This window comes from Gadus macrocephalus, chromosome 1 (genome assembly GCF_031168955.1).
Source record: "Gadus macrocephalus chromosome 1, ASM3116895v1".
Classification (NCBI taxonomy): domain Eukaryota; kingdom Metazoa; phylum Chordata; class Actinopteri; order Gadiformes; family Gadidae; genus Gadus; species Gadus macrocephalus.
The window spans coordinates 18,719,704-18,745,495 of NC_082382.1; the positions used below are offsets into that span (position 1 = coordinate 18,719,704).

General features: G+C 42.9%; 2 protein-coding genes and 2 long non-coding RNA genes across 6 annotated transcripts; 2 read left to right on the top strand and 2 right to left on the bottom strand.

Annotated features, from left to right (window-relative positions):
* The first annotated feature begins 1,925 nt into the window (after positions 1–1,925).
* Positions 1,926–3,813, top strand: LOC132462030 (interleukin-17 receptor B). The gene is made up of 3 exons (XM_060057584.1): positions 1,926–2,330; positions 2,467–2,741; positions 3,081–3,813. The coding sequence occupies exons 1-3, from the start codon at positions 2,135–2,137 to the stop codon at positions 3,486–3,488; spliced, it is 879 nt and encodes a 292-aa protein (XP_059913567.1). The 5' UTR covers positions 1,926–2,134; the 3' UTR covers positions 3,489–3,813.
* Positions 3,814–3,865: 52 nt separating this feature from the next.
* actr8 (actin related protein 8) lies at positions 3,866–9,904 on the top strand. 2 transcript variants are annotated; one of them, XM_060051039.1, is made up of 13 exons: positions 3,866–4,137; positions 4,405–4,575; positions 4,870–4,980; positions 5,306–5,410; positions 5,785–5,958; positions 6,425–6,518; positions 6,705–6,837; positions 7,117–7,270; positions 7,604–7,699; positions 7,872–8,012; positions 8,209–8,527; positions 8,810–8,973; positions 9,313–9,904. In XM_060051039.1, exons 1-13 carry the CDS (start codon positions 4,003–4,005, stop codon positions 9,454–9,456), a joined length of 1,941 nt encoding a protein of 646 aa, XP_059907022.1. In that variant the 5' UTR covers positions 3,866–4,002; the 3' UTR covers positions 9,457–9,904. The 2 variants fall into 2 exon arrangements, with proteins under 2 accessions (XP_059907022.1, XP_059907029.1); XM_060051046.1 differs by having other exon boundaries at positions 4,111–4,259.
* On the bottom strand, positions 9,710–12,631 carry LOC132456647 (uncharacterized). Its single transcript, XR_009525537.1, has 5 exons — positions 12,487–12,631; positions 11,396–11,483; positions 10,973–11,050; positions 10,271–10,366; positions 9,710–10,011 (listed from the first exon to the last, which is right to left on the bottom strand). It is a non-coding gene; the product is annotated as an uncharacterized LOC132456647 (long non-coding RNA).
* A 5,360-nt stretch (positions 12,632–17,991) lies between these two features.
* LOC132456655 (uncharacterized) lies at positions 17,992–24,533 on the bottom strand. Of its 2 annotated transcripts, none has more exons than XR_009525538.1 (5): positions 24,070–24,533; positions 20,818–20,902; positions 20,232–20,306; positions 20,037–20,111; positions 17,992–19,791 (listed from the first exon to the last, which is right to left on the bottom strand). It is a non-coding gene; the product is annotated as an uncharacterized LOC132456655 (long non-coding RNA). The 2 variants fall into 2 exon arrangements; XR_009525539.1 differs by lacking the exon at positions 24,070–24,533 and adding an exon at positions 21,781–22,054.
* Between the last annotated feature and the right edge of the window lie 1,259 nt (positions 24,534–25,792).

Below are 25,792 nucleotides of genomic sequence, written 5' to 3' on the forward strand. Positions count from 1 at the left end.
TCAAAGCATCTAGTGGCTTCTGTTTCTGACCCAGCTATTGTCACTTGCAGATGGTTCATTTGATGTATTTGAACTCACAATAGGCCTATAGGTTTCTATTTTTTATCTATTTATTGCAATGTGGATTTTTACCTTGATAACCCTATCCTGTGGTTTCATTGCCCAAGTGATGTCCCACGATATTGTAAGTTTATTTTGTATTATTATGACAAAGCTTTCTATTCTATTCTATTATGGTTAAGATTTTTTTTATTATTAATAGTAGTCTATGAGATGCCTGTTAATATGAGTCTATAAGTATTCCTATTATTGTTTTGTTGTTGTGATATTAATGTAGAACTGTTTTTCTGATATGATCTTTTACAGAAAGTCCACTGTTTTTCTTCCGGTAGGTTTCCTTCAAATATTGTTTGTTTATTTCTAGCCTGGATTAGCAGTAGTGTTACTTCCTTTGCATATCTCTGCAGTAGAACACATAGCTCTGTTTTCATTATCATATATGCTGGCTTTAGTATTAAAGCAGTCTCTGAACTCAGGAAACAGAATATTCACTCTTGAAAATGTAACTGATAATGTGGCAGGGCATTGAAAACATTTAGTCCTACACTTTAAAAGCAATACATTTAAAGTTTATTCTAAATGAAAATAGTGAAATAATAAAATAGCACAAATGTACTCATGAAATAACAATGGAAATGGTGTCCATGCACTGTAGACAAATTGCCATCCTTTTCGCTGCACGCCTCCGCCAGCTTGCTGAAGGACCTGACGGCGGAGGAGTTTGCGGAGCTCGAAGAGCTCCACATAAAATGGGCTGTCAACGTGGATGGTAAGCTATTTCCCTCCAGCAATTGATATGTTCCTGCACAAGGGACGTCCATTGTGTGGTAACTAACACCACCAATGCAATCCTTTGTGTTTGTTTATTTTAAAGTGAGCAATAAGCACCTGACGGGCACTCGGATCCAAGTGGGCATGGATTATTTTCTCTGTGAATACACCCCATCATTTGCCAACGCAAACCTCACTGGTTTAACACTGGTAGGTCTATCACATGCAACATGTGCTCACATTATGCCAGTACATGCTAAACAAACTAGTTTCCCTCCTTAGACTTAATCGATAGAGGGATGTTTTAGGAAAAGTCCTGGTTGGATTGAGTCACGGGTGGGAGGGTCATTTCATTCATCATTTCACTCTTTCATTCTGAAGGTTTAACGGCATGCTCAGCTATGCAACAGCAAGAACAATCCTTCTTATGTTTTTGTCCCTCGTATATACTCTGCTTACGATTGTGTTCTGTGTTTGTACAACAGCTGTGGTTTAAATTTATTGTACCTGCAAGCCATGGGATTACTCATGTGTACGCAGCCAATCTACCTTTTCCCCCCGTCGCCAATGGGGACCCCTACCTGACTGCTGAAGTGATGGAAGGTGTGTCAAGCAGAGGTGGGGGTAAGTCATCCATGTGCAAGTCACAAGCAAGTCTCAAGTCATAACCTTCAAGTCTCAAGCAAGTCCCAAGTCACTGTGGTGAGAATCAAGCAAGTCACAAGTCAAGTCATTGCTCAGGTCAAGCAAGTCACAAGTCAAGTCATACAAAAATCTGATGATCTAACCCAGTTTCCACATTTAAAAATCGGTAAAGAGAGTGGTTCATAAGTTGAGTTTTATTTCAACATTAACAATAACAATGTCTTAACAATAACAATAACTCAAACTATTCAAAACATTCCAAAACCATTATGTACATAGTTTGAAAATGTTTTATGATTACCTCCAACCTGTGAACAGAATCAAATAGAACCTCTAGGTAGCTGTATACGAGAACAGTTCAAGTCAATCACTCAATCTCCCTACATGTTGTAGAATTTGCAACACATGACTTCATTCAAAAATTATTAATTGTTTTTATGATCAAGCATTATGTATGATCATCGGTTCTGCAGAATGACTCGGCAACATTTTGTTTCCTTTGTTTCCATTCTAGGTGAAACTAAGCCTACAGGTGAGTAAATAACAGTGGCTGCACCTGAGCTTGCCACTTGGTGGTGCAAGTGAGGCTTTGGGCCTTTTGGGGGCATTATAGCGAATGAAGTGATGGAGATCTCGCTGTTTGGCGTGTTTTATATATATGCATATATTTTTATTTTTGGGGGAGCCGATCAGAGCCATAATAAATATATATATATATTCAATAAATGTACATTTATTGAAAGAACCAAGTTGGAGCGGACATGAAGATGGGTACGAGTACACAACCATTCTGGTGGCTCTCTTTGGAGTGGTGCTGGCTGGCTCTGTCGTCCTTGGTTCATGTCTGATCCTTTGTAAGTAGCAAACCATGTGTTCCTTCATGAAAACAACCCAGTTTACTACATTTGTAGAAACATGCAGATTTTCACCAATTTAAATATGTAAATAATCGAAGTAAAAAAAAAATATATATATATATATTTTCCACAGATAAAGCCTACAAAGCGCACATCGTGGTGTCCGGGGACTTCTGCCTACTCCCTGCGTCCGGTGAGCCGCCCGTCTGTGTGCTGCTGGTGTACCCTGCTGAGTGTCCGGCCTTCCAGGGGGCGGTGGTGGCTCTGGCCGAGTTCCTCCAGGAGCACGGAGGCTTCAGTGTGGCCGTGGACCTCTGGCAGCAGGGACAGATAGCCGAGCTGGGCCCCATGCGCTGGGTGGCCGGTCAGGCCAAGGCTGCAGACAGAGTCCTGGTCGTCTGCCCCCAGGTACAATCTGTTACATTCATATGCATATTTATAACTTTATTCACACAAGCACAAATTGACAGGGTTTGATCTGGGTGCAGATGGATGCATGGATTCAGGGATGGAATATGATTAGACTAATAATTTACAATTTAGCCAGCAATGGTCCGACCTTGAACCATTTAATTGAATCTGGTGATTGTTGAGGCTACATCTGAATATGAATGAATAATTTTCTAACTAGGATGTTAGGTTAAGACACAGACAGGGGAAACAACAGGGTAACGTCCACAATTGACATATGCTATGTCTGACATCATATCTGTATGAGGTATAATGTTCATTAATGTTTCATTGCAGACCATTAGCTGCCATTCCCACCATGGCTTTCTTGGACCCTCAGTACCGGCCTCTGCCAGTGACCTTTACCCACTGGTTCTCAACATGGTGGCCAGCCATGCCAAGAACCCCAGTGAGTTGGCTCTGTTCTGGGCCGTGCAGCTAGGCAAGAGTCAGGATGACAGCCCTAGAAGACTCCCAGGGGAACTCACAGCCTGCAAGATGTTTTCTCTAACAAAGGACCTCCACAAGCTGTGTAGAAGCCTCCATAACAGGAAACAGGACTCTTTGATTCAAAGAAGGCCACATATATTCTACAACGAAAAGAGCATGATGAAGCTGCATGAGGCAATAGGGCAGCTCACCGAGCACCAGTCTAGCATAACTGCAGAGCAAGAGCACTTTAATTCTGTAGTCGTCACTGTATAATAATGTATATATAATTGTTACTGTACTATTACATTTTATTTTGTACCTCGTAGCTTTTTGTAAGTATAAAACCAAAAAAATAAGTGATACGTATCCATAGATGGATATTAACTATTGTTAGAAGTTATATAATTGCTAACTATTCAAGGTTCTGCTGTTACTATGCTGTTATACTGTTTTTATATAAATGATAATCCACTAAATCTGTGTTGAAAACATTTAGAAATATATTTTACATTTCAAATATACATCAACATCAACAACAAAAACAACAACTGTACATTTGTATGTATTTGAACTAAATAAATTACGCTTGATAATTGGATGTCTATGTACTGAACGCTTCCCCCTGCTTTATAACATCAAGTATAAGTAAGTCACGTGACTAAACACGGAAGTAGTGTGTGCAGTGCATGCATTTCCAGCTCAGGTTAGTTTAATTTTAGAGGATGCTTAAAATGTGTTAATCCTTTTGTCTAACGCGTTATCATTAAATAATCAACGTGCTGAAACGATGACCCAAGCTGAGAGAGAACAAGAAAACGGAAAGGAGAGAGAGAAGGAACGCGAGAAGGAGAAAGACAAGGACCAGCAGCGTGGGGTCAAGAGACCTATCGTCCCAGCATCTATCCCCGAGTCCCTTCAAGAAGTAAGATGTAACGTTAAGGCTCGGCATTTTATATCTCGAAATTGTTGACTACGTTTCTGAAAGCTACCCCGCCTTGCTTCGCCGTCGGCTTACTGTTGACGTCAACCATTGGGATAAATATAGTGAGCTAAGTTTGTTGTTAATATCATCAATTATCAAAATAGGCCTACATTTGCATTATTCTTCGCGTTTCTAAAACGTTGTAATTGTACACACCTCTGTAAAGCTCAACTGAGTATATCTAACAATTTTCTTTGTTTTTAATAGCAAATACAGACCAACTTTGTAGTCGTGATTCACCCTGGTTCAAGGACGCTACGAATCGGGAGAGCGACAGACACTCTACCAGTGTCGGTACCCCACGTAATCGCTCGCAAACACAAGCAAAGCGGACAGCCGAAACATGAAGACCCCTGGCTTCTGAGGGATGGCCTGAATGTACGTTTAAATTAGCAGCTGCAGCTGAAACCCAGCATTATTGTCTATCCTCTTTCTGTTTTTATTAATTTTTGTACATTTGTACAATGCACTACATTTGTAGTGCATCCTTTATAGTTATTTTCCTTTCAGGAATATATTTAATATGTGTCTGACTGTCTGTATAGAGCTGTAGCTGCAACATAAATTGCACTTGATGTGCATTTAACTTTTATATACACCAGTCACTGAGTCTGGGGGATTCTCAAGCACACCTCGTCTTTTGACGTCATGGGGACTTTGTATCCACTACAGAAACCAGAGAGTAATGAGCAGCGGCAGAATGGCCTCAAAATGGTGGAACAGGCCATTTGGTCTAAGAAGATGTCTACTGGACTGCGGAGGACGCCTGTGTCAGCTGAACAGGTGTGTGTGTGTGTGTGTGTGTGTGAATAACAGTTGAAGAGGGGGATGGGGGTTTGCTGATTCTAACAAGCTAATTCATTAGTTTTTCAGCCTAAGGAGAGTCAATGTGTTGGTTTATTCTGTTTATAAAATCTTTAATTAGGATATAAAGCCTGAAATGACCTTTTACAATTATGTTGCAGATTAAAATTGTGTGTGTGTGTGTGTGTGTGTGTGTGTGTGTGTGTGTGTGTGTGTGTGTGTGTGTGTGTGTGTGTGTGTGTGTGTGTTTGTGTGTGTGTGTGTGTGTGTGTGTGTGTGTGTGTGTGTGTGTGTGACCATTAAGGCCAGGTCATATAACCGGCAGGTCCGTCCAGCGGTTCTGGACAGCAGCTCCAGGTTGAAGTGGACCAACACGGGCCAGCAGCCTCAGTACCTGGTTGGGGACGAGGTCAGTGGATCTGTGTTAGCCTGTTGGAGTACATATGATGAAGACGAAGCTTAAAGAGGCAGAGTGTATATGTCCCTTCTACATGTTGATGATGTGAAAAAACATAGGCTTCACGTCTTTCGGCAAATGTTGATTAGCATTTTGTAAAAAAAATTACACGCAAATGTTATGAGGAAAAAAGTGTTTCGGAGCTCTAAAATTCACAACATTTTGAGCCGATTTGTAAACCGTTTAGGGTGCTCTGTACGTTTTTTCTAAAAACGTACAAATCACAAACATATTTTTTTAAAGAACTTCAATAATGAACAAATCATAACAAACCAGCCCTTGGGGGAACTCTCTTCTTCTTCTACTTCTTGACGTCGGTGTCTCAGGCCGTGTATGTGAGTCCGTCGGACGGCTACGACGTGCACTGGCCGCTGGTCAGGGGTCACCTCAACGTGCACCCAGGCCCCGGGGGCTCGCTCACAGCTGTCCTGGCCGACCTGGAGGCCATCTGGGGTCACGTGATCAACAAGCAGCTGGAGATCCCGCTGAAAGACCTCAAGGTGGGCGGGGCCTCTGGCCGTGCGCTTGGTCAGTTATGCTGGCCCCTTTCTGGATAAACATCCATCCAATAATAACAGCAGTGTCTGGGGGGTTCATTCTTCCCTTTTTGTTCGGAAAAAAAGCATGACAATGTGGGATTAATACAGAGTATGTGCCATTTAAACATTACATTTTTAAGCACCTACCTAATATATGTGACCTGAAACAATTCACTGCTTAATCTTAATAAACCAAAGGATGACAACATTTATCTTTTATAAACACTTATTTGATTTGTTCTTAAAACACAACACGCATACTAGTACAGATCATTATTTCTTATGCAGTGCTTGTCAAAAATGTATGTTTACGAATTGTTCTTCCTGAAAAATCTTATTTCATAGTTATTATTGGATTATTATTGAACACCTGTTATCTAAACCTTTCTTTGAAAATGACCAAATTCTTTTATTTTTTGTATTCTAGTATTACAGATGCATCCTGTTGGTCCCTGATATATACAATAGACAGCACATAAAGGAGATGGTCAACATGCTGCTGCTGAACATGGGCTTCTCAGGTGACACACACAAAATAAATATATTTCAATCCTATTTATTTATTTTAAAAAAATGAAAGGAAGCAAATATCCTTGACCCCAGCAATTGCTAAGTAATATATTAAGTCATTGAGCAGATGGTTTTTATCCGGTGGAAGTAGCCCGAGGACAACAGCAATAACACCAGTGTGTCTGTGCCTCATGCAGCCATCATCGTGCACCAGGAGTCCGTGTGCGCTACGTTTGGTAGTGGCCTGAGCAGTGCCTGTGTGGTGGACGTGGGCGACCAGAAGACTAGTCTCTGCTGCGTGGAGGACGGGGTGTCCCACCGCAACTCCAGGTACAGGCAGGGGCCACTGGAGCACTGGGGGAGGAATGAGGGTACAGCAAAGTCTCAGAGTATAATGGAACCATTTAGAAAGATGAAATTGTGTGAGATGTTGATTCAGGGTTGTGTATCGTACAAACCATACGATATACAATGCATATAATTGCATATGAAATGGGGTGTTGGGCTGGAGTGATCTCAACCGTAAACCGATATTATTTATTACGGAATAGTATAGACATTTTAGTGGCATTAAGGCATTTTGTAAGTTACGTGTGTGTTACTCTGCAGGTTATGTTTGTCTTATGGTGGTGCAGATGTCACCCGCACTTTCTTCTGGCTCCTGCAGAGGGCGGGCTTTCCCTACAGAGAGTGTCAGCTCTCCAACAGGCTGGACTGTCAGCTACTTCAGCAACTCAAAGAGTTGTTCTGCCATCTCAATCAGGTGTGTGTGTGTGTGTGTGTGTGTGTGTGTGTGTGTGTGTGTGTGTGTGTGTGTGTGTGTGTGTGTGTGTGTGTGTGTGTGTGTGTGTGTGTGTGTGTGTGTGTGTGTGTGTGTGTGTGTGTGTGTGTGTGTGTGTGTGTGTGTGTGAACAAACTGTGGTGGTGGGGGGATTCCAAATCTATTATGAGGATCCGGCAGTATATCCCCCTGGAGACAACAGAATCGGTTTCGAATTGAAAGGCAAATTCAGAGGCTAGAGCTCAACATGTCTGAAAGTCAAACAGTGGTTGTCGGCCCACATTTAAGTCTCTTTAATCACCATCTATTCCACAGGACATTTCGGGACTACAAGATCATGAGTTTCGTACGCGTTTCCCAGAAGCCCCAGCTCTTCTTTACCATATTCGACTTGGTGATGAGAAGCTACAGGTACTGTAACAAAGCGCAATGCAACGGTAAATAAATTCAATTTGACAAAATACCGGTTCTATCAAATATTGAAAGAACCGGTATAGTACCCGAAGCTCTATGAAAGTGTATATGGTTGATTTGAAAGTGTGTGTGTGTGTGTGTGTGTGTGTGTGTGTCCTGTTCTTCCCAGGCACCAATGGGTTTGTTCTATCCAACCACATTCGGCATTGTGGGCCAGAAGATGACGTCATTGCCGTACCGTTCCCAAGGCGACCCCGAGGACCCTCACGATGAGCACTATCTGCTCGGTACTCAGAGCAAACAGGACCAGGTAACGCACGCACGCACGCACATGCATACATACATACGTACGTGTCCAATCACCTCCCGGAAAACCTAAGGGAAGGCTTAGCCTTCCAGAATGTTATGTTGCACTTCAAGGTGCATCGTGGATCAACCAAGCGACACTCTGGGCTAAACCCTCTCAATACCTCATCCTATCCCTCCTTCACCTCTTCTCTGAGCAGTCCTCCAAATGCTCCGCGGACCGCAAGCCCCTCTCCAGGCCCGCGGGGGCGGTGGACAGTGAGCTGACGGGCCCAGGCGGCAGCGCGGAGCCCTCCGACCCGCACAGGCTCAGCAGCGGCGGGGGCGGCGGCGGCGCTGGAGGCAGCCAGGGGGAGATGGAGCTGGGACCGGCCCAGGCTGAGTGCCTGATGGGCCCAGGAGAGGCGGAGGAGCAGCAGCCCTCCGCACTGCTGTCCAGGAAGTCGGCCATCATGGGCCAGTTTGAGAGCAAGGCCCTGGGCTTGGACAAGGCCATCCTGCATAGCATTGACTGCTGCGGTGAGGGGTTGCCCGGGGGACTGTGTTAATCTCTTCCTGGTCAAAAATGTTCTGGGCACTCGCCCTGCTACAGTAACAATAATTCAGTGTAACCTTTTCATCGAATATGCCACATTTTGTTTACTGAGCAAAAGGGACCTTATTGGCCTTATATTGTCAGTTTAGTACATTGAATAGTACATACAGTTGGTTATTATGGCCAAGTTCCCTAACCACAAGACAATGCTGCCGATCTCTTTCTCGGTTTTAAATGTAATGTATTTATAACCTATGTATTGACAGCGTCGGACGAGACCAAGCGCAAAATGTACAGCTCCATCCTGGTGGTGGGGGGAGGACTGATGTTCCACGGTGCTCAGGAGTTCCTGCTCCATCGCATCATTAACAAGATGCCACCGTCCTTCCGAAGGCTGGTGGACAATGTTGAGGTCATCACACGCCCCAAGGTAACCTTGGAAATGCTGCTTGGCTGTTTTATTTAAGCGATAGTATTACATTGTTCAGTAACAAATATCTTCAAAAGGAGTTATATTAGTTGAATGTATGCATGTTGTTTAAACATTTAACATGTTTATCAAATCAAACCATTAACATACCATATCGCGGTGGAACTGTTTTCTTAAATAGAGTGATCTGTATTGTATTGGCATTTCTAGAGTGAGTCCTGGGAGTATACTGCAACCCTCTTATCATTTTGCGGTTAGAATTTTATGAAAGTCTACATTTGTGTCATGACGCCAACGTTTTAGTTTCACTGTTTGCACATACGATGGCGCCCCCTGCAGGACATGGACCCGTGGCTGATCTCTTGGAAGGGAGGGGCGGTGCTGGCCTGCTTGGACACCTCCCAGGAGATGTGGATCCACCAGCGGGAGTGGCAGCGCTTCGGTGTCCGCATGCTCCGCGAGAGAGCCGCCTTCGTGTGGTGAACCCGGCTGAGTGACGATGGTCATTTCGATGGATGTTTACCATTTTGTTGTCTCTTTATTTGGATCATATGAATGCAATCGTTTTTTTTTGTTTTACATTTAGAACAGATCCCCAGAACAAAACAAATTGGTTTTGAAAGAACATGGTCAAATTGTTGACGTTTCTCTACTCTGTAAATAGCGTTTTCTGTCATTGTCGAACAATTTGTTGAGTCTTCATTTTATTACATGACCGGATCTTCGCAAAGAAACATTTTGACATTGTAAATCTTTATTTAAATCTGAGGGATATAAAGCACATAATAACTTAATCTTCAAGGTTTGAAATGAACACATGGGTCAGTAAGTTGTGAGAAGCAGAAAGAATGAAGGGAAGCGAGCGGAGAGAGCGGCGCTGAAGTCGGTTGCCACATCAGCCAGCCTGGCCCCTACAATGTAGGAATTCCCAGGATGGCATCAAAAATCTGCCAACGGCAGAGGCAACCAAGGACCATGGGTGCAGACATGTAAACATGCCATGCGCCCATCGCCTACACTGGATGTGTAGGCGTTTACCTACAAGGAGAAATTAAACATGTCAGTGCAGACCATCTATTAATATTATAAGACAAACCATAAGCCCTTGAGGATATAAAAAAAAAAAAATGCATATGTTTTGGTATTGAATAATGGCTGTGTGGATTATCTGATTTACTTAGATCACATTATAAAAGCACATCCTTCATTTATGTTCATTGTACTTCTAGAAAAGTTGAAACGACAATATGGCCACAAAATGACCCCTTTGGAATTACATGAAAATATTAGTTCTCACCTTCCTCATCCTCCTCCTCCCATTGGTGGGGCACTTGGCCCCGCCCCATGGTTTATCCTGCCCATGCGCCGCCTGCCACCAGGGGGGCCTGGAGGACTGAGAACGAGGAAGAGAGAACAGTAGAAGAAGTCAGTTCATTGGTTAGTGAGGTTCAAAGATGCGACGAGTTAGGGCTTATGGTTTGAAAGTGTTCTTCTGTGATCCAGATGCCTCGGACACCAGCCTTTCCAGTTGCACTTGTGACGTAATATCCGGTCTCGGCGCACCTATAGCGTTCCCGTTCGTCTTTGATTGTTTCATGAAATTGGCTAGTCTTTGTTTATTGTTAGCTACATTAGCCTCTTAAGCAAACCAGCTTGAAAACAAACACTTCACATTGTATTGCATGCACAGCAAGCCCATGCAATGCATAAATTGGTGTAATAAAGTGTGATAGAGCATTTAAAATCAACGTTAGAATGACCAACGTGGTACAAATACAAAGAAAATAAATCTCTTTACGGGCGCAGCCATTTTTGTTGAGCGTCATCACTGAACTCGGTATACTCTCAGAATTCCGAGGGGGCTCGGCCAAAAGGGGGCGTGCCTCCGTGAAATGCCGCAAAAAAGCTGGGCAATTTCCCCACTTCCAACTCGGTAGGCTGGTGTCCGTGGCATCTGGATCACACCATTAGTGGAGAAACATTTGAACCCAGTACTTACTCTCTGCCATCCGAGAACCGTGATGATCCAGCGACAATTTTATCCTTTGTAAGATCCGACTGAACTATTGTCGTGAAGCTGAACACAAGGGTGATTTGATCAGACGTACAGATACAACTTTAAATGTGGGTGTGTATACTATTGAAGACATTTCCTTTGAGTAAATCAAACAATTAACTTAAAATATTTTTTTATTTAGACAAATACTTAACCTACCCCAAAGTTAATACAATTGGCTGCCGTTTTCATTAAAGCAAGGATAAAGTAGCTATTGTTTATGAATTAAACAGAATATTTCCAGAATATAGATCAAATAAAAAATTGCCATAGAATATCTTCACGGGTAGAGAGTGCTATGCGGTGAGTTCCCTGTTAGCTTATTGAGGTTACTGTGATAGACTGATTTGGTGGTGGGTTACTCACAACAAGCCGACAAACTCAACTATTCCCCAAAACATTTTCGCCAGGTTGGGGAAACTCCATCGTGACCGTGACGACCCTAAGGTCTGACCTGAGGGACACAAACCAGAATTACTAAGTTATTCTGTACAGTATAATGCTGTAGGAACACGTCAAAAGGACAGTACGTTTAAAACAATACTTGTCTCATCATATCAAAAATGTATATCAGCTTAATAAACCAATAGTTTAACCTTCTTAATGGCTTGTTATGGGGAAGACAATAGGTTTATCAGTAACATTTTATAACTAAGATTTGCCGATGACGGCACTCATACCTGTAACATCCCCATGGGATCTTTAACTACTAATTGTTATCCATTTGTATGGTACGCCGGTACGTCCGACCTGCACTTGTGAGAATGTGACGTAACTTCCTGGCTTGCAGCGCTATAGCATTGCCGTTTCTCATTGGCTAGTCATTGTTAGCTATATTAGCTCTTTAGCAAACCAGCTCGATAACAAACAATGCAACTTTATATTTTATTGCACGCACAGCAAGACCGAATAAAGTAGCAATGTAATTAAATGTGTAAAAACATTTAAAATGAACAAAGTGGTACAAATACAAAAAAATAATCTCGGGCTTTACTTTCAGAATAGCGAGCAGGACAGACCAAAAGAGGGCGTTCCTCCGTGAAATGCGGTAAGAAAGATCGGAGACTTACAATTTACGACTAGCACGTAGAGGCGTACCATACAAATGGATAGCACCAGGCTTTAGCCAATCAATGCGCGACAACAACTGACTAGACTAGAAGAATCGCTAATATGCGATCGTGAACTGTGTTATAAAACCAAATCCACTACATTTACGCACCGAGTTGACAAACGCTATGCAAATGTTTGCTTTTCAATGGTAGAATATTGTAGAAGCTTCAGCTATGTGTTAATTAGTAGGGTTTTGTATAGGAGTACGATATCTGGTCTATATAAACAAACATTGACACTTTTTTTTTTTACATGATAGGATATCTGCAACAAAGAAATAACCCTACCCGGAATAAAGAAGGTTAATGAGTGGTTATATTGCCTAAATCATCGTATCTACTCACCGTCGGACACGTACACCATCTTCGCCAGGCCCTGTTTACCAATGTGAGTTTCAGCTTCCGGTACACACGTCACAGGTACGACACAGACGGTCATAAATGGCGCGTTCAAATCGCTGGGAATTATATGCTGTATTCCAATATCAATACTATCCGCACTCACTATACTTAGTGAGTGCGTAGGTCGTTCCAATTAAGAAGGGGGCGAAAATAAGTGTACTGAAAGGACCCGGAAGTTGTACTAAAAATGGTCAAAGTGTGGATCGATGTACACTGTCCGTACTTACTAGCCAAATTTTAAGTAGGTAGTACGTTCCAATTCAGATCTGGCGAAAAGAAGTATACTTCAAGGACCCGGATGTCGTACTCAAAACGGGCTAATCGTGAGGTGTGGATCGAACATGTGCCGTGTTCCAATACCCGTACTGTCCGTACTTACTAGCCAAAATTTTAGTACGCAGTACGTTCCAATTCAGATCCGGCGAAAAGAGGTATACTTCAAGGACCCGGATGCCGTACTCAAAACGGGCTAATCGTGAAGTGTGGATCGAAGGACACTCCCCGTACTCAACGGCAGCCATCTTAGCTACGTAGCGGAAGAGGCGGAGCCAGGCTGAGCCAAAGTCGGCGCATTTTCCACATAGCCTGCATTAATAGAGTCATTTAGTAGTTTTCATAGCTTTTTATAGCTGCTAGGCGTAAAGAGTTCACCGTTCAAAGCGGGATGTTTATTGCGGGGGAGGAGCCACGGCGGCAGTCGTGATCGTAATTTCCGGTTAGTGCACCACGGAGTACTCGATTTGGAACAGCACTCACATCTGAAAAATTAACGTAGTGCGGATAGTATACTTCCTTTAAGTATACTCGTGGAAGTACGGGTATTGGAACACGGCCATAGTGTCTCCAAACAGGTATCCCAACTCAACTCCTCTGCCTCAAACCCCAGGAAACTGTTTTCCCTGTTCTCATCCCTCCTCAACACTCCCTCGCCCCCACCTCCTTCCTGCCTCACTGCTGATGACTTTGTTACCTACTTTACCCAGAAAGTGAAGGACATTAGCTCCTCTTTTATCCCTGCCTCCATTCTCCCTCCTCCCATCCCCTCCTCTGTCTTTACCCAATTTAGCCCTCTCACCTCTGAAGAGGTCAACAGAATAATAACATCTAACCATACCACCACCTGCCCACTTGACGCTATCCCCTCCTCTCTCCTCCAGGATGTCTCAAGCGACATCCTGTCATTTCTCACCTCAATTATCAACTCCTCCCTCACTTCAGGCATTGTTCCAGCGTCTTTCAAGACTTCCAGAATAAAGCCTCTCCTCAAAAAAACAACTCTTAATCCCACCGACATCCAGAACTACAGACCGGTATCTCTTCTTTCATTCCTGTCTAAAACACTGGAACGTGCCGTTGCTAACCAACTGTCCCCCTATCTCTCATCTAACAACCTCCTTGACCCTCACCAGTCAGGTTTCAAGAAGGCACACTGAGACGGCTCTCCTCGCGGTGACTGAGTCCCTCCGTGCTGCCAGAGCCTCGTCCCTCTCATCGGTTCTCATTCTCCTCGACCTGTCCGCAGCATTTGACACAGTGAACCACCAGATCCTCCTTGCCACTCTTGCCGAACTTGGCATCGCTGAATCTGCTCTTTCCTGGTTCACATCCTACCTGACCAACCGCACCTATCAAGTGACATGGAATGGCTCCTTGTCCAAACCTTGCACACTTGAAACTGGTGTCCCTCAAGGCTCTGTACAGGGGCCTCTTCTGTTCTCCCTCTATACCAGATCTCTGGGCTCGGTAATTGCATCACACGGCTTTTCCTATCACTGCTATGCTGACGACACTCTATTGTCGCTGCTATTTTTTCTGAGGCTTAACCTCAACAAAACCGAGCTCCTCCTAAACCCAGGGATTAGAGAGATTGCCCACACATGGATTTACTGGTCACCGTAGAGAACATCACTATATTTCTTTCTCCAACTGCTAGAAACCTCGGTGTGGAATTGGACAATCAGTAATGCTGCACCGCAAACATCACTGCGGTGGCCCTATCCTGCAGATTTGCACTTTACAACATCCGCAGAATCCGGCCCTTCCTCACAAGGGAAGCAGCTCAGCTTCTAGTCCAATCACTGGTCATCTCCCGCCTCGACTACTGCAACTAACTCCTGGCTGGACTTCCTGCCTCTGCCATTAAACCTTTGCAGCGCATCCAGAATGCGGCAGCGCGCCTCGTGTTCAACCTACCGAAGTTCTCCCATGTGACCCCCCTCTTCCGGGACCTCCACTGGCTCCCTGTAGTAGCTTGCATCAAATTTAAGACGATGGTACTGGCATACAAGGCAGTCGATGGAACTGCCCCTGCCTACCTCCAAGCATTGCTAAAGCCACACACCCCAGCTCGATCCCTCCGCTCAACTACCTCAGCTGGACGTCTGTTACCGCCATCGCTAAGAGCTAGCAATGGCCGTTCAGCAAAGTCACAACTTTTCTCGGTTTTGGGACCTCAGTGGTGGAACAAGCTCCCTGCCGCTCAGTACCGCAGAGTCGCTCACTATCTTCCGAAAAGACTCAAGACTCACCTGTTCAGAGTCCACCTCGACTCTGCATTGCCACCCTCCCCCTTCTGGCCACCATTGTACAGTGTTTTGTGTTGTGTTGTATTGCATTGTATTATAGTACTTCACTGTGTAGCAACTGCAGTAGCTGCTATCATTGCTATAACACAGGGAATTGGTTAGCCTAGCGATTGTTGTACTTGCACTTGGTTCTATGAACATCCTTTCTGTACCGACAGCGATATATTGATGCACTTCTTATGACAAATGTACTTATTGTAAGTCGCTTTGGATAAAAACGTCTGCTAAATGCCCTAAATGTTAATGTAAATGTAAATCCCGCACGCTAAACTCCTCTACTGCCGGACATTTTCCAGCTGTGTTCAATGACTCCCCCCTGTGTAGACCGATAGACTCTGAGTGCACTGCTGATGAGCTTCACTCTATTCTCTCATCTGCCTGCACTGGCATTCTGGACTCTATTGCCCCTTTCAAACCCAAACGCAAAAAAACACAGTCAACTTCCTGGCTCAACCACGCAACGCGCGACCTCAGGCGCGCCTGTAGGCGGGCGGAGCGTAAGTGGCAGAAGGACCGCCTTCACGTCTCCCTCCAAATCCTCCGTAGTTGCTTGTCAGACTACCACCGAGCCGTTAAAACTGCTAAAACACAGTACATTTCCACCCTGGTCTCCAGAAACAGCCACAAATCCCAGGTTCTTTTTAATACACTGAATTCTCTCATAAATCCCCGTAATGAATCCGCTGTTGTGCCCTCACCCGCCCTATGTGAAAGTTTTCAGAAATTGTTTATTGACAAGGTTGTTGCACTAAGGCCTCCAGATACCTCTGCCATCACTCTCCCTGCCCCTCCCCCCCTCCCCCTGCCAGCTGTCCTCAAGCAGTTTGAGCCTATTTCCCTATCCTCCCTCTCTGACGCAGTCAGACATCTGCGGCCCTCCAACTGCCCCTCTGACTGTCTACCCTCCCGTCTTCTCAAGGATGCTACTGTCCTCGACTCGGTTGCCCCCTTCCTCCTGCTGCTGATCAACACCATCTTCACCTCTGGTTGCGTCCCGGCTGCCTTCAAGCATGCTGTGGTGCAGCCATTGCTTAAAAAGCCCAACCTAGACCCCGCTATCCTCTCAAACTTCAGGCCTATCTCCAAACTACCCTTCCTATCCAAAGTCCTTGAGCGAGTGATTTATGTCCAGCTGCAAGCCTTCCTAGCCAATAACAACATCTATGAGAAGTTCCAGTCTGGCTTTAGAACAGCCCACAGCACAGAGACTGCGCTCTTGAGAGTTCTCAATGACCTGCTCTTAGCCGCTGACTGGATCCTGTTGGCTCGGCTTGATCATCATGTGGGCATCAAAGGCACAGCCCTGGAGTTCTTCCGGTCCTACCTGGCTGACAGGAGATTCTCTGTCCAGCTTGGAGACTCCATCTCCTCTCCCGCCCCCCTCACCTGCGGGGTCCCTCAAGGCTCTATTCTAGGTCCCATCCTCTTTTTAATCTATATTTTATCCTTAGGGGATATCCTGGCAAAACATAAGATCTCCTTCCACTGCTTTGCAGATGACATCCAGCTGTATATCCCCCTTAAGGCTGATGGGCAGGCTGCACTCCATCTTCTGCGTGACTGTCTAACTGAGATCAAGGCATGGATGGGGGCGAACTTCCTCAACCTTAATGAGAGCAAGACTGAGTTAGTTGTCTTTGGCAAAACCTCTCCGGCCTTCTCCACCAACGCCCTGGGCCCCATTGCCTCTAACATCAGGCCCTCTGTCGGAAATCTGGGCGTGATTTTTGACAGTAAATTCAAGTTTGAACAACAGGTCAGTGCAGTAGTTAGGAAGAGCTTTTTCCACCTGAGAACCCTAGCCAAGATCAAAGCCTACCTACCCCAGAGCAATCTTGAGAGAGTCATCCATGCCTTCATCACTTCACAACTGGTCTAATGTAATTCTCTCTATACTGGCATCGATCCCAGCTACGCCGCCTGCAGTTGGTTCAGAACTCAGCCGCCCGACTCCTCACCTTCACTAAAAAACGCGATCATATCACCCCAGTCCTGGCTTCACTCCATTGGCTCCCCATCCGCTACCGCATCAATTTCAAACTCCTCTTGACTGTTTACAAATCTCTCCATGGTCTGGCCCCCACCTACTGTACCTGTCTGATCTTCTCCACCACCATTCCCCTTCCAGATCACTACGGTCAGCAGACCAACTGCGGCTGGAAGAACCCAGGTCCAGGCTTAAAACCAGTATAACATGTGTAACAGGTGTGGAGGTGAGCAGCACAGGGCTAGGGACTAGGTTTATTAAAGTAACCTCTTAAGTGTGGTAAAATTGCCCACATTCAAAAAGTGTGTAGGTCAAATGGCTCAACTAGCGCTTCACAGGCTAGAGTACTGACAGGGAAGCATGGGAAGACTCAAGGAACACTTTATGTCCTTCGGGGGGGAGTGAAAAAGATGACTTAGACTGAGATGAAGCCATGTTTACACTGTACAAACTAGATGAGCTAGACACCAGCAGAGGAGCCATTTATACAGACATTGACTGTTAATGGGGATAGACAGCAATTTGAAATGGACTCGGGTTGTGGGTAACAGTAGTGAACTGCTCTGTGTACAAAGCGTGATGGGGGAAGGAGGTGCCAGAGCTACGCTCATGTAGAGTGAGGCTAAAAACATACACAGGACATAAAGTGAATGTTTTGGGAGCAGCAGTGGTACAGGATAAACAACTAGTTAAAAACGTACCGTTGATTGTGGTGGCAGGTTCAGGCCCTAGTCTGGTAGGCAGGTACTGGATAGGAGGCTCGGTTTACAGTGGAGACCAGAACCCCAGATCCATCATGTTCAGACAGAGACCCCAGCGAAGGCATTGGGGGCGACCAGAAACAGAGATACTCCAGGTAAGAGAAGAGACCTTGGGTGAGATAATACAAACTTTATTTATATATCGCCTTTCGTGCAAAGTTACAATACAAGGTGCTTAACAGAACAGCAAAAAGATACAGCAGTACAATTTGAATACAACATTACAGTGAAAATAAATGATAATATAAGCAAAACAATAGTATAAAAAAAAATATCGCTCTCTATGTTTATAGATCACAAAATGTATCTATCTATATCACTTGGTGATACACAGACCTATTTCGCTCAGCGAAATAGGTATGTCTTAGGGTTACTTCTGAATGTGGTTACAGATTGTGAAGTCCTCAGCTCCTGTGGGAGGCTGTTCCAGAGGCGAGGACCATTGACACTTAAAGCCGCCTCCCCGTAGGTCCCTGTCCTCACCCGGGAAACAACTAAAATGCCCGTGCCAGAGGACCCTAAGGATCTAGAGGGGGAATACACTAGAATAATGTAGTGCTGTAGTGTGTAGGTATTCGGGCGCTAATCCATTGAGTGTTTTGTACACTACAATGGATTTTAAAATCTATTCTAAATCTGACAGGCAACCAATGAAGGGACTTTAAGACAGGTGAGAGGTGTGCTCTTATTCTGGTCTTGGTTAGTACACGTGCTGCTGCATTCTGTATGATCTGTGGCCTCTTTTTGTAGCTTTTTGAGGAAGGCCAGATAGGAGTGCATTACATTAATCAAGCCTGCTAATAAAAGCATGCATTAGTCTCTTAGTATCTGCCTGGGAGAGAAGCGGTTGCACTTAAGCAATATTTCTAAGGTGATAGAAAGCGGTTTTCGTTACATTACTAATGTGAGATTTAAAATTCAAATCAGGGACTACAATCATACCAATCATAAAAAAATACTACGCATATCACAGTTACCAATCATACATAAGAGGTTTGCTAGGGGCTTGGCGTTTTGTACCAGGGATTTTAAATTAGTACACAGTATCTCTCTCTGGTCCTTTGCCCCGATATTTAAGACCTCTGTCTTATCTTTGTTCAATTGTAGGAAATAACTTGTCATCCACAGGTCGATATGATCAATGCATTCAACCAGTTTATCGATAGGGCTGATGTCATTGGGTGATAAAGATATGTAAAGTTGTATGTATACGGCATTGCTATGAAAACGAAACCTGTGTTCTCTGATGATATTTCCCAGTGGTAGTATATACAGATTAAACAGGACAGGTCCCAAAATGGAGCCTTGAGGAACCCCACATCTTATGCTAGTGTTAGCCAAGAAATGGTCACCAATGGAAACAAAATAGTCTCTGCCGGACAAATAAGTCCTAAACCAGTCTAAAACTGAACCGAAGAGGCCAACATAATGCTGTAGTCATGATTGACTGTGTCAAAAGCAGCACTTAAGTCTAAAAGTACTAATATTGACAGTTTCTTGTCACCCATGTTCATTCTTAGGTCATTAACAACTTTAACTAGCGCTGTATAAGTGCTGTGGTGAGGACGAAAGTCAAATTGAAAGTTCTCAAATAAACAGTTGTGATGTAAATAGTAATTTAGCTGTTTATATGTATACATAACTCAACATCATAACTTCATCATCAATGTATATTTCATGGTTTGAAATGAACAACCGGGTTAGTAAATGGTGAGAAGCAGAAAGAATGAAGGCAAGTGAGCGGATAGAGCAGAGCTGAAGTCGGCTGCCACATCAGCCAGCCTGGCCCCTACAATGTAGGAATTCCCAGGATGGCATCAAAATCTGCCAACGGCAGAGGCAACCAATGACCATGATTGCAGACATGTTAACATGCCATGCGCCCATCGCCTACACTGGATGTGTAGGCGTTTACCTACAAGGAGAAATGTAACATGTCAGTGCAGAACATCTATTAATATTATAAGAAAAACCATAAGCCCATAAGGATATTTTGAAAAAAAAAAAAAATATGTTTTGGTATTTAATAATGGCAGTGTGGGTTATCTCATTTATTTACATTCAGCCGTCCTCTTAATTTACTTTAATTGTGCTTCTAGAAATGTTGAAACAACAATATGGCCAAAGAATGCCCCCGTACATTAAAATATTAGTTCTCACCTTCCTCATCCCATTGGTGGGGGATCGGGCCCTCCCCTGTAGTATATCCTGCCCATGCGCCCGCCACCTGGAGGACTGAGCGAGGCAGAGAGAGCGAGTAGAGGTCATATCATTGGTGGAATTGGCTAGTGAGGTTGAAACTTATGACTTAGGATTTAAAAGTTTTAGTCGAGAACATTTGAGCACAGTACTTACTCTCTGTCATCAGGGAACCGTGATGATCCAGGGACAATTTTACCCCAACGATCTATCTCCACTATTGTCGTGAAGCTGAACACGGGTGATTTGATCAGACGTACAGATAAAACTCTTTAAATGAGGGTGTGTATACAATTGCATTGAACACAAGATTATGTTCCCTTCAGTAAATCATACAATTAACTTAAAATAGTTATTTTATTAAAACAAGACTCAACATACCCCAGTGTTAAGACAATTGGCTAAGAACATTTCCAAAATATAGATGAAAAAAAAGAATATTTTCACGGGGAGAGAGTGCTATACGGTGACAGGGTTTCCCACAGAAAATTTGGTTAATACAGTTGTCATTTTGGTATATATAATGCCTTTTTTCATGCAAGCTGTCAGACTGTTGCCCTGCAGCCTGATCTTTACACAGAGATTGAATGAAGTCGTAGTGGTTAAGGCGGCAGCCGTGTGTTGCTTAGGCGGCCGCCTAAGCTGTAAACTGCTGTGGGAAACCCTTTGTGCGTTCAGTGTTAGGTAATTAAGGTTACTGTTAGATATTATTAATAGACAGATTTTGTGGGGGGTTACTTACTAATAGCCGACGAACTCAACTGCTTCCCAGAACATTTTTACCAAGTAGGAGAAACTCCGTCGCAACCGTGACGACAAGGTCTGACCTGAGGGACACAGACCAGAATCAATTAGTTATTCTGTACAGTATTATGCTGTATGAACACGTCAACAGGACAGTAGGCCTACGTTTAAACTAAAATACATGCCTCATTACATCAGAAAGATAGATCGGCTTAATAAATTAAATGTTTAACCTTCTTAATTTCATGCTAAAATTTGTTATAGTGCAGATAATAGGTTTAGGAATACCATTTCAAGATTCGCCAATGAGGCCACTCATACCTGTACCATCCCCACGGGATATGAACTAACGCTTTAGCCAATCAATGTAAAACAACAACTGACTAGACTAGAGGTATCTTTAATCCACAAGTTTCCACCGCCTTGTGATGCTTTGCGAGAATTGTGGGCTTCACTACTGGTTACTATGAGAGATCGATGTTAACAATTGCGGTATGTCATTCATTCATTAATTACAAGGTGGGAACACAACCTCACCGAGTTAAAAAATGGCAATATAATTATACTTTTGCCCTCCGCAGTTACTGTATGAGAAGACAAAGAAAAATGGCGATCACTCTGCTTTTTTTTTCAGCTTGTGGTCAAAACACTAATTTCAACCAATTATTTAGGTATGTCCAGTTGTTAGTACCCCACAAACGCTTCCCCAGTAACCACCCCAGGAAACTTGTTGATAGTGATCAGAAATTGTGTTATTCAACCAAACCACTGCATTTAAACAACAAATCGACCACCGCTATGTGTTGATTACTAAGGTTTCGTATAAAAGTACGATATCTGGTCTATATAAACAAACAGACACTTTATTTTACATGATAGGTTATCGGCAACAAAGAAATAACATAATATATTGAATAAAATAGGTTGTTGAATGGTTATATTGCCTAAAGCATCTACTCACCGGACACGTAAGACATTTTGTTCTTCTGGGGTCTGGTAACCAGACACCAGACATCTAGTCCTGCCCCCATATTTTTAGGGTGCCAAGCACAAAGTGCGAAGGCAACCTATTGTAATTGTTAGTTTTATTATTATTATTCCGCCACGTTTGACTTACACAGCCTTAACCGCTCGCACGCTTTTTATGAAAGTTACTACAGCTGTAGAGGCTGACTCAAGATGAACAGAGAGCATTTATTACACTGATTGGCCCAAAGGTGGCGCTATAGCAACAGTCCAAAAATGAAAACTTTGAACAAACATATCTCATAATCGCTTTGACCTGAAGTCATGCAACTTTGTTCACATATGCATATTCTTATGTTGAACAAATATACCTCAAGAACATATGACTTTATTTGGATAGATTATTGGCCATCTTGAATTTTGTTGAAAACACTAAATTCCCTAAGGATCCTAGATTTTTAGACGTAGACAAATATCCTTTAGCTCATTACACTTATGGTCCAATTTCTTCAATCTGACATAAAACAAAGTCTATCCAGTAAAAATGAAGGCACCCAGGAGCCATTGACTTCTAAAAAGGGTGTGGTTTAAAACGCGTAAAGACTTAAATGCTTATATCAACATCAAAATGGACTCCTAGGATCTTGAGTTCGATACAAAAGTTGTTCAAAATCAAATTCTGAACAAGATAAACTCAAAATATTTTCAATTAGGGCGTGGCATCGAAATAGGCGTGGCCAGTTCATAGACGGAATGTAAAATCACCACAATTCATAGACGGAATGTTTGATTTGAGCGGGACCAATTTAGTGCCACCTCCTTTACAGAAATATATCAAAAGGAATACAAACAGCGTGACCAGAGCAGGCTCCAAAGGTAATTGCACAGTTCCCTTTAGGAGAAATGCCTTTGGACAGGCATTTTTTTCCTATAGAGCAACGAATACCTGGAACTCCATACCAAGTGCAATACGCAAACTACCAACTCTCACCTCATTTTCCAAACATCAAAAAAAAATGTGGTCACTAGCTGGGATAATTTATAATTTGTCCACTGCCGTTGATCAGTTAACCCTGTTTATTATGTATGTTATGATGTTTTAATCAGTGTGTGTCTGTTTTACTATATATTATGATTTGTTTTATTTCGCTTTATTTTTAAATTTATTTAGGGAACATCTTCCAGTCAGGATTGAAATTTGCCTACGGCTAATAATCCTGTATATTTATATATATATATATATATATATATATATATATATATATATATATATCCAGTCAGGATTGAAATTTGCCTATGGCTATAATCCTGTATATTTATATATATATATATATTTTTTTTTTCTTTAAATGTTCATCAATATATTTTGTCCCTAAAATAAATCTCAAAATAAATCTCAATTACTATTAAACACTACTAAACATACACAAATATATCGACACGTCACTGTAGGCCTACTAGTACGCAAACCAACAAAAGGTTAAGTATTTAAATGTTTACTTATTTTAGAATGAACTATAAAATACTACGCATATCACAGTTACCAGGTTTGGCAAAAATACCTAAACGTTGTTCATTTTGAATACATTACAACACAGGCTATAAGCAATTAGTAATAATAGTACTAACCTAAGCCGGCATAATATAATCAATCAATCAATCAATCAATCCTCGGTATTTATATACCGCTTTCTTTCTCATATGGCTTCCATCCCGAAGGGATAAAAACCGAGCTCAAAGCGGTCTGTACCTGAAAGTGTTAGTTGTTTTGTTTTTTGTTTTGTTTTTTGTCGCGTGTCATCGGTTGCTGGGGTCCAAAAATATAACCAGGTTGAGATCTGCTTTTTTTTTATTTTTTAAGAAATAAATATAAAGAAGTTAAATAGTTCGAGTTAAATATTAGAAAAAACTCTCTCGAAAAGATGTCCTTTTAGACTAGGCCTACTTTTAAAAATTTCAGAATTTACAGAGTTTCTTACATTTATAGGTAGATCGTTCCATTTAGAAGTCATTGCGTTAAAGATATCTTTACATTTCTATTTTTCGTAAACAATATTATGATCATCCCTTCCAACTCTTAGTTCTCTAGTAGGGCTATGCATAGAACAGCTTTCCGCAATATAACATGGACTTTTTCCAGAGACAACATTGAACATTAGCAAACTGAGTTTAAAATCTATCTGATCTTCGATGATCAAAGAAAACAAAAGAAAACAATCCTTTAAGAAACCCCCCATTGCGGGCCTGTTGATGGAAATCCTAGTAAAGAGAACACTTTACTCACGTCCAGGAGAATGACTGTCCATGAACGTCCGTGAAGGTCCGTGGAAAGTCTGCGAAAGTCAGCGGAAAGAGAACAAAGGCGCTCCTCACTCGCTCGCCGCTTGGTTCCTCTTCACCAGAGGAAGGTGAGCAAACCCTCGTGGTCACACCCTAGGTCCCCAGGAGCAGTGCAAACTTCCACAATCCACCAGTGCTCAGCGGCCAAGTAGATATCTCCGTTCACTCCAAGTGGGGATTGGTAACAGGAATGTGTCTCCGCAAAAAAAGTCTGGATATCAATCAAAGGCTCATAATCATCTTTGTACCATGTACTAATAAAATGTAAGTTATCTCTTTTCAAAACGCCACCTCAATAATTGTATTAGCCGTTTATTTATTTATTTTTTACAGGAAAAGGAGAGGTGGGCAGCTGAAAGGAGTCATAGTAAAACAATTGTTGTTTCGACCCGTCATCCAAGATGGCTCAGTGCATGATTCCGTTAACTTCCTCGAGTCCGAGGTTTTTTCTTCTACTTAATGTGACGAATGACGTTGAGGTTTTTAGGCTCTGTGGTGACTTTTTATCACTTAAAGTCGCAGAGGGATTTGTAGACTGGTTCAGCTGTTGGACGCGTGCACTCAATAACTCACGTTCCTCTGCTTGCGATCATTGCGATTCACCTTATTCAAAAGATCCAATGACAAAGAACGGGTGCATTACGGTATCATGATCAAAAACTGTTTGCTCATCCAGCCCCACAATCACCTCCACCTGTGCTGATGAGCTCTAATAACCTATTGTGGGATCGATGAGCCATTTGCGCTACCCAGTGTGGAAACCACAAATCACACATAGGCCTATCATTGAGATCGCTGTGACCTACGTCATTTTTATAATATTGTTAAACATTTCAGTTGCGTTGGTATTTAATTTTAATTTGCTTGTTTAGCTATGTAGGCCTATGACAGAACTGTCATAGGCCAATATTACAATGTATTACAATTCATTATGTGGGTAGGCTACTCCAACGTTGCTATGCTGTCAGTGTTATATGTTGTATGGAGCAATCTTGCACATTGATGAAGTTCCGGGATAAATAAAGTCCACGCTGCCTAAGCAGTGTAGCCTTGTTTGGGAATGGCATTGTAGAATTGCCGATATCTTGTCTGACAGAAGAATTGCACTAAAGTTATTTTGGACATTACTCTTACTTTCTTTCTTATTTCTTGTCTGTTTTTTAGTTTATTTGCTTGTTCTTAAAATAATTGTTGTAAAAAGAATTACACCAAAAGAAAAAGGAAATTACTCTTGCTGAGTCCAAGGACCCAGTGATGAGGGTTGCACCCACAGTTAACGTAGGGAGGAAATGGAAACAAAAACAAGCGATTCAGCAAGCTCAATCAGCCTGGGCAGGGGCTTAGGGTGAGACGCAGGAAAACCCTCGTGGGGTAAGGCTTCTGCAGGAGAAAAGAGGAAAATGTTAATGGAAGAAATACATAGACAGGAGGGGACGGTAAGATGTACTAAGGCAGTGTCGCAGGCAAAACAAGGGCAGTGAACTGGGAGGGAGTGGAGAAGAAGAAGAAGGTAAAATGGAGAGATCTATGGAGCATGGAGGCTAGCAGGATCAGAATCATGATAGGTGCTACGTATGATGTGCTCCCATCTCCCCAGAACATAAATCAATGGTTTGGTGAGGATGAGACATGCACACTATGTTCTTGTGTGTGCAGCCTCTGCCATA

What these genes read in the sequence shown, in the direction of transcription:
- LOC132462030 (XM_060057584.1), top strand. Translation starts at nt 2,135, where the DNA reads ATGCATATATTTTTATTTTTGGGGGAGCCGATCAGAGCCATAATAAAT. An exon ending in TGGTTCATGTCTGATCCTTT is followed by an intron (nt 2,331 to 2,466) that starts GTAAGTAGCAAA and finishes TATTTTCCACAG; the next exon opens with ATAAAGCCTACAAAGCGCAC. An exon ending in TCCTGGTCGTCTGCCCCCAG is followed by an intron (nt 2,742 to 3,080) that starts GTACAATCTGTT and finishes GTTTCATTGCAG; the next exon opens with ACCATTAGCTGCCATTCCCA.
- actr8 (XM_060051039.1), top strand. Translation starts at nt 4,003, where the DNA reads ATGACCCAAGCTGAGAGAGAACAAGAAAACGGAAAGGAGAGAGAGAAG. An exon ending in CGCCTGTGTCAGCTGAACAG is followed by an intron (nt 4,981 to 5,305) that starts GTGTGTGTGTGT and finishes GTGACCATTAAG; the next exon opens with GCCAGGTCATATAACCGGCA. An exon ending in TTGGTGATGAGAAGCTACAG is followed by an intron (nt 7,700 to 7,871) that starts GTACTGTAACAA and finishes TGTTCTTCCCAG; the next exon opens with GCACCAATGGGTTTGTTCTA.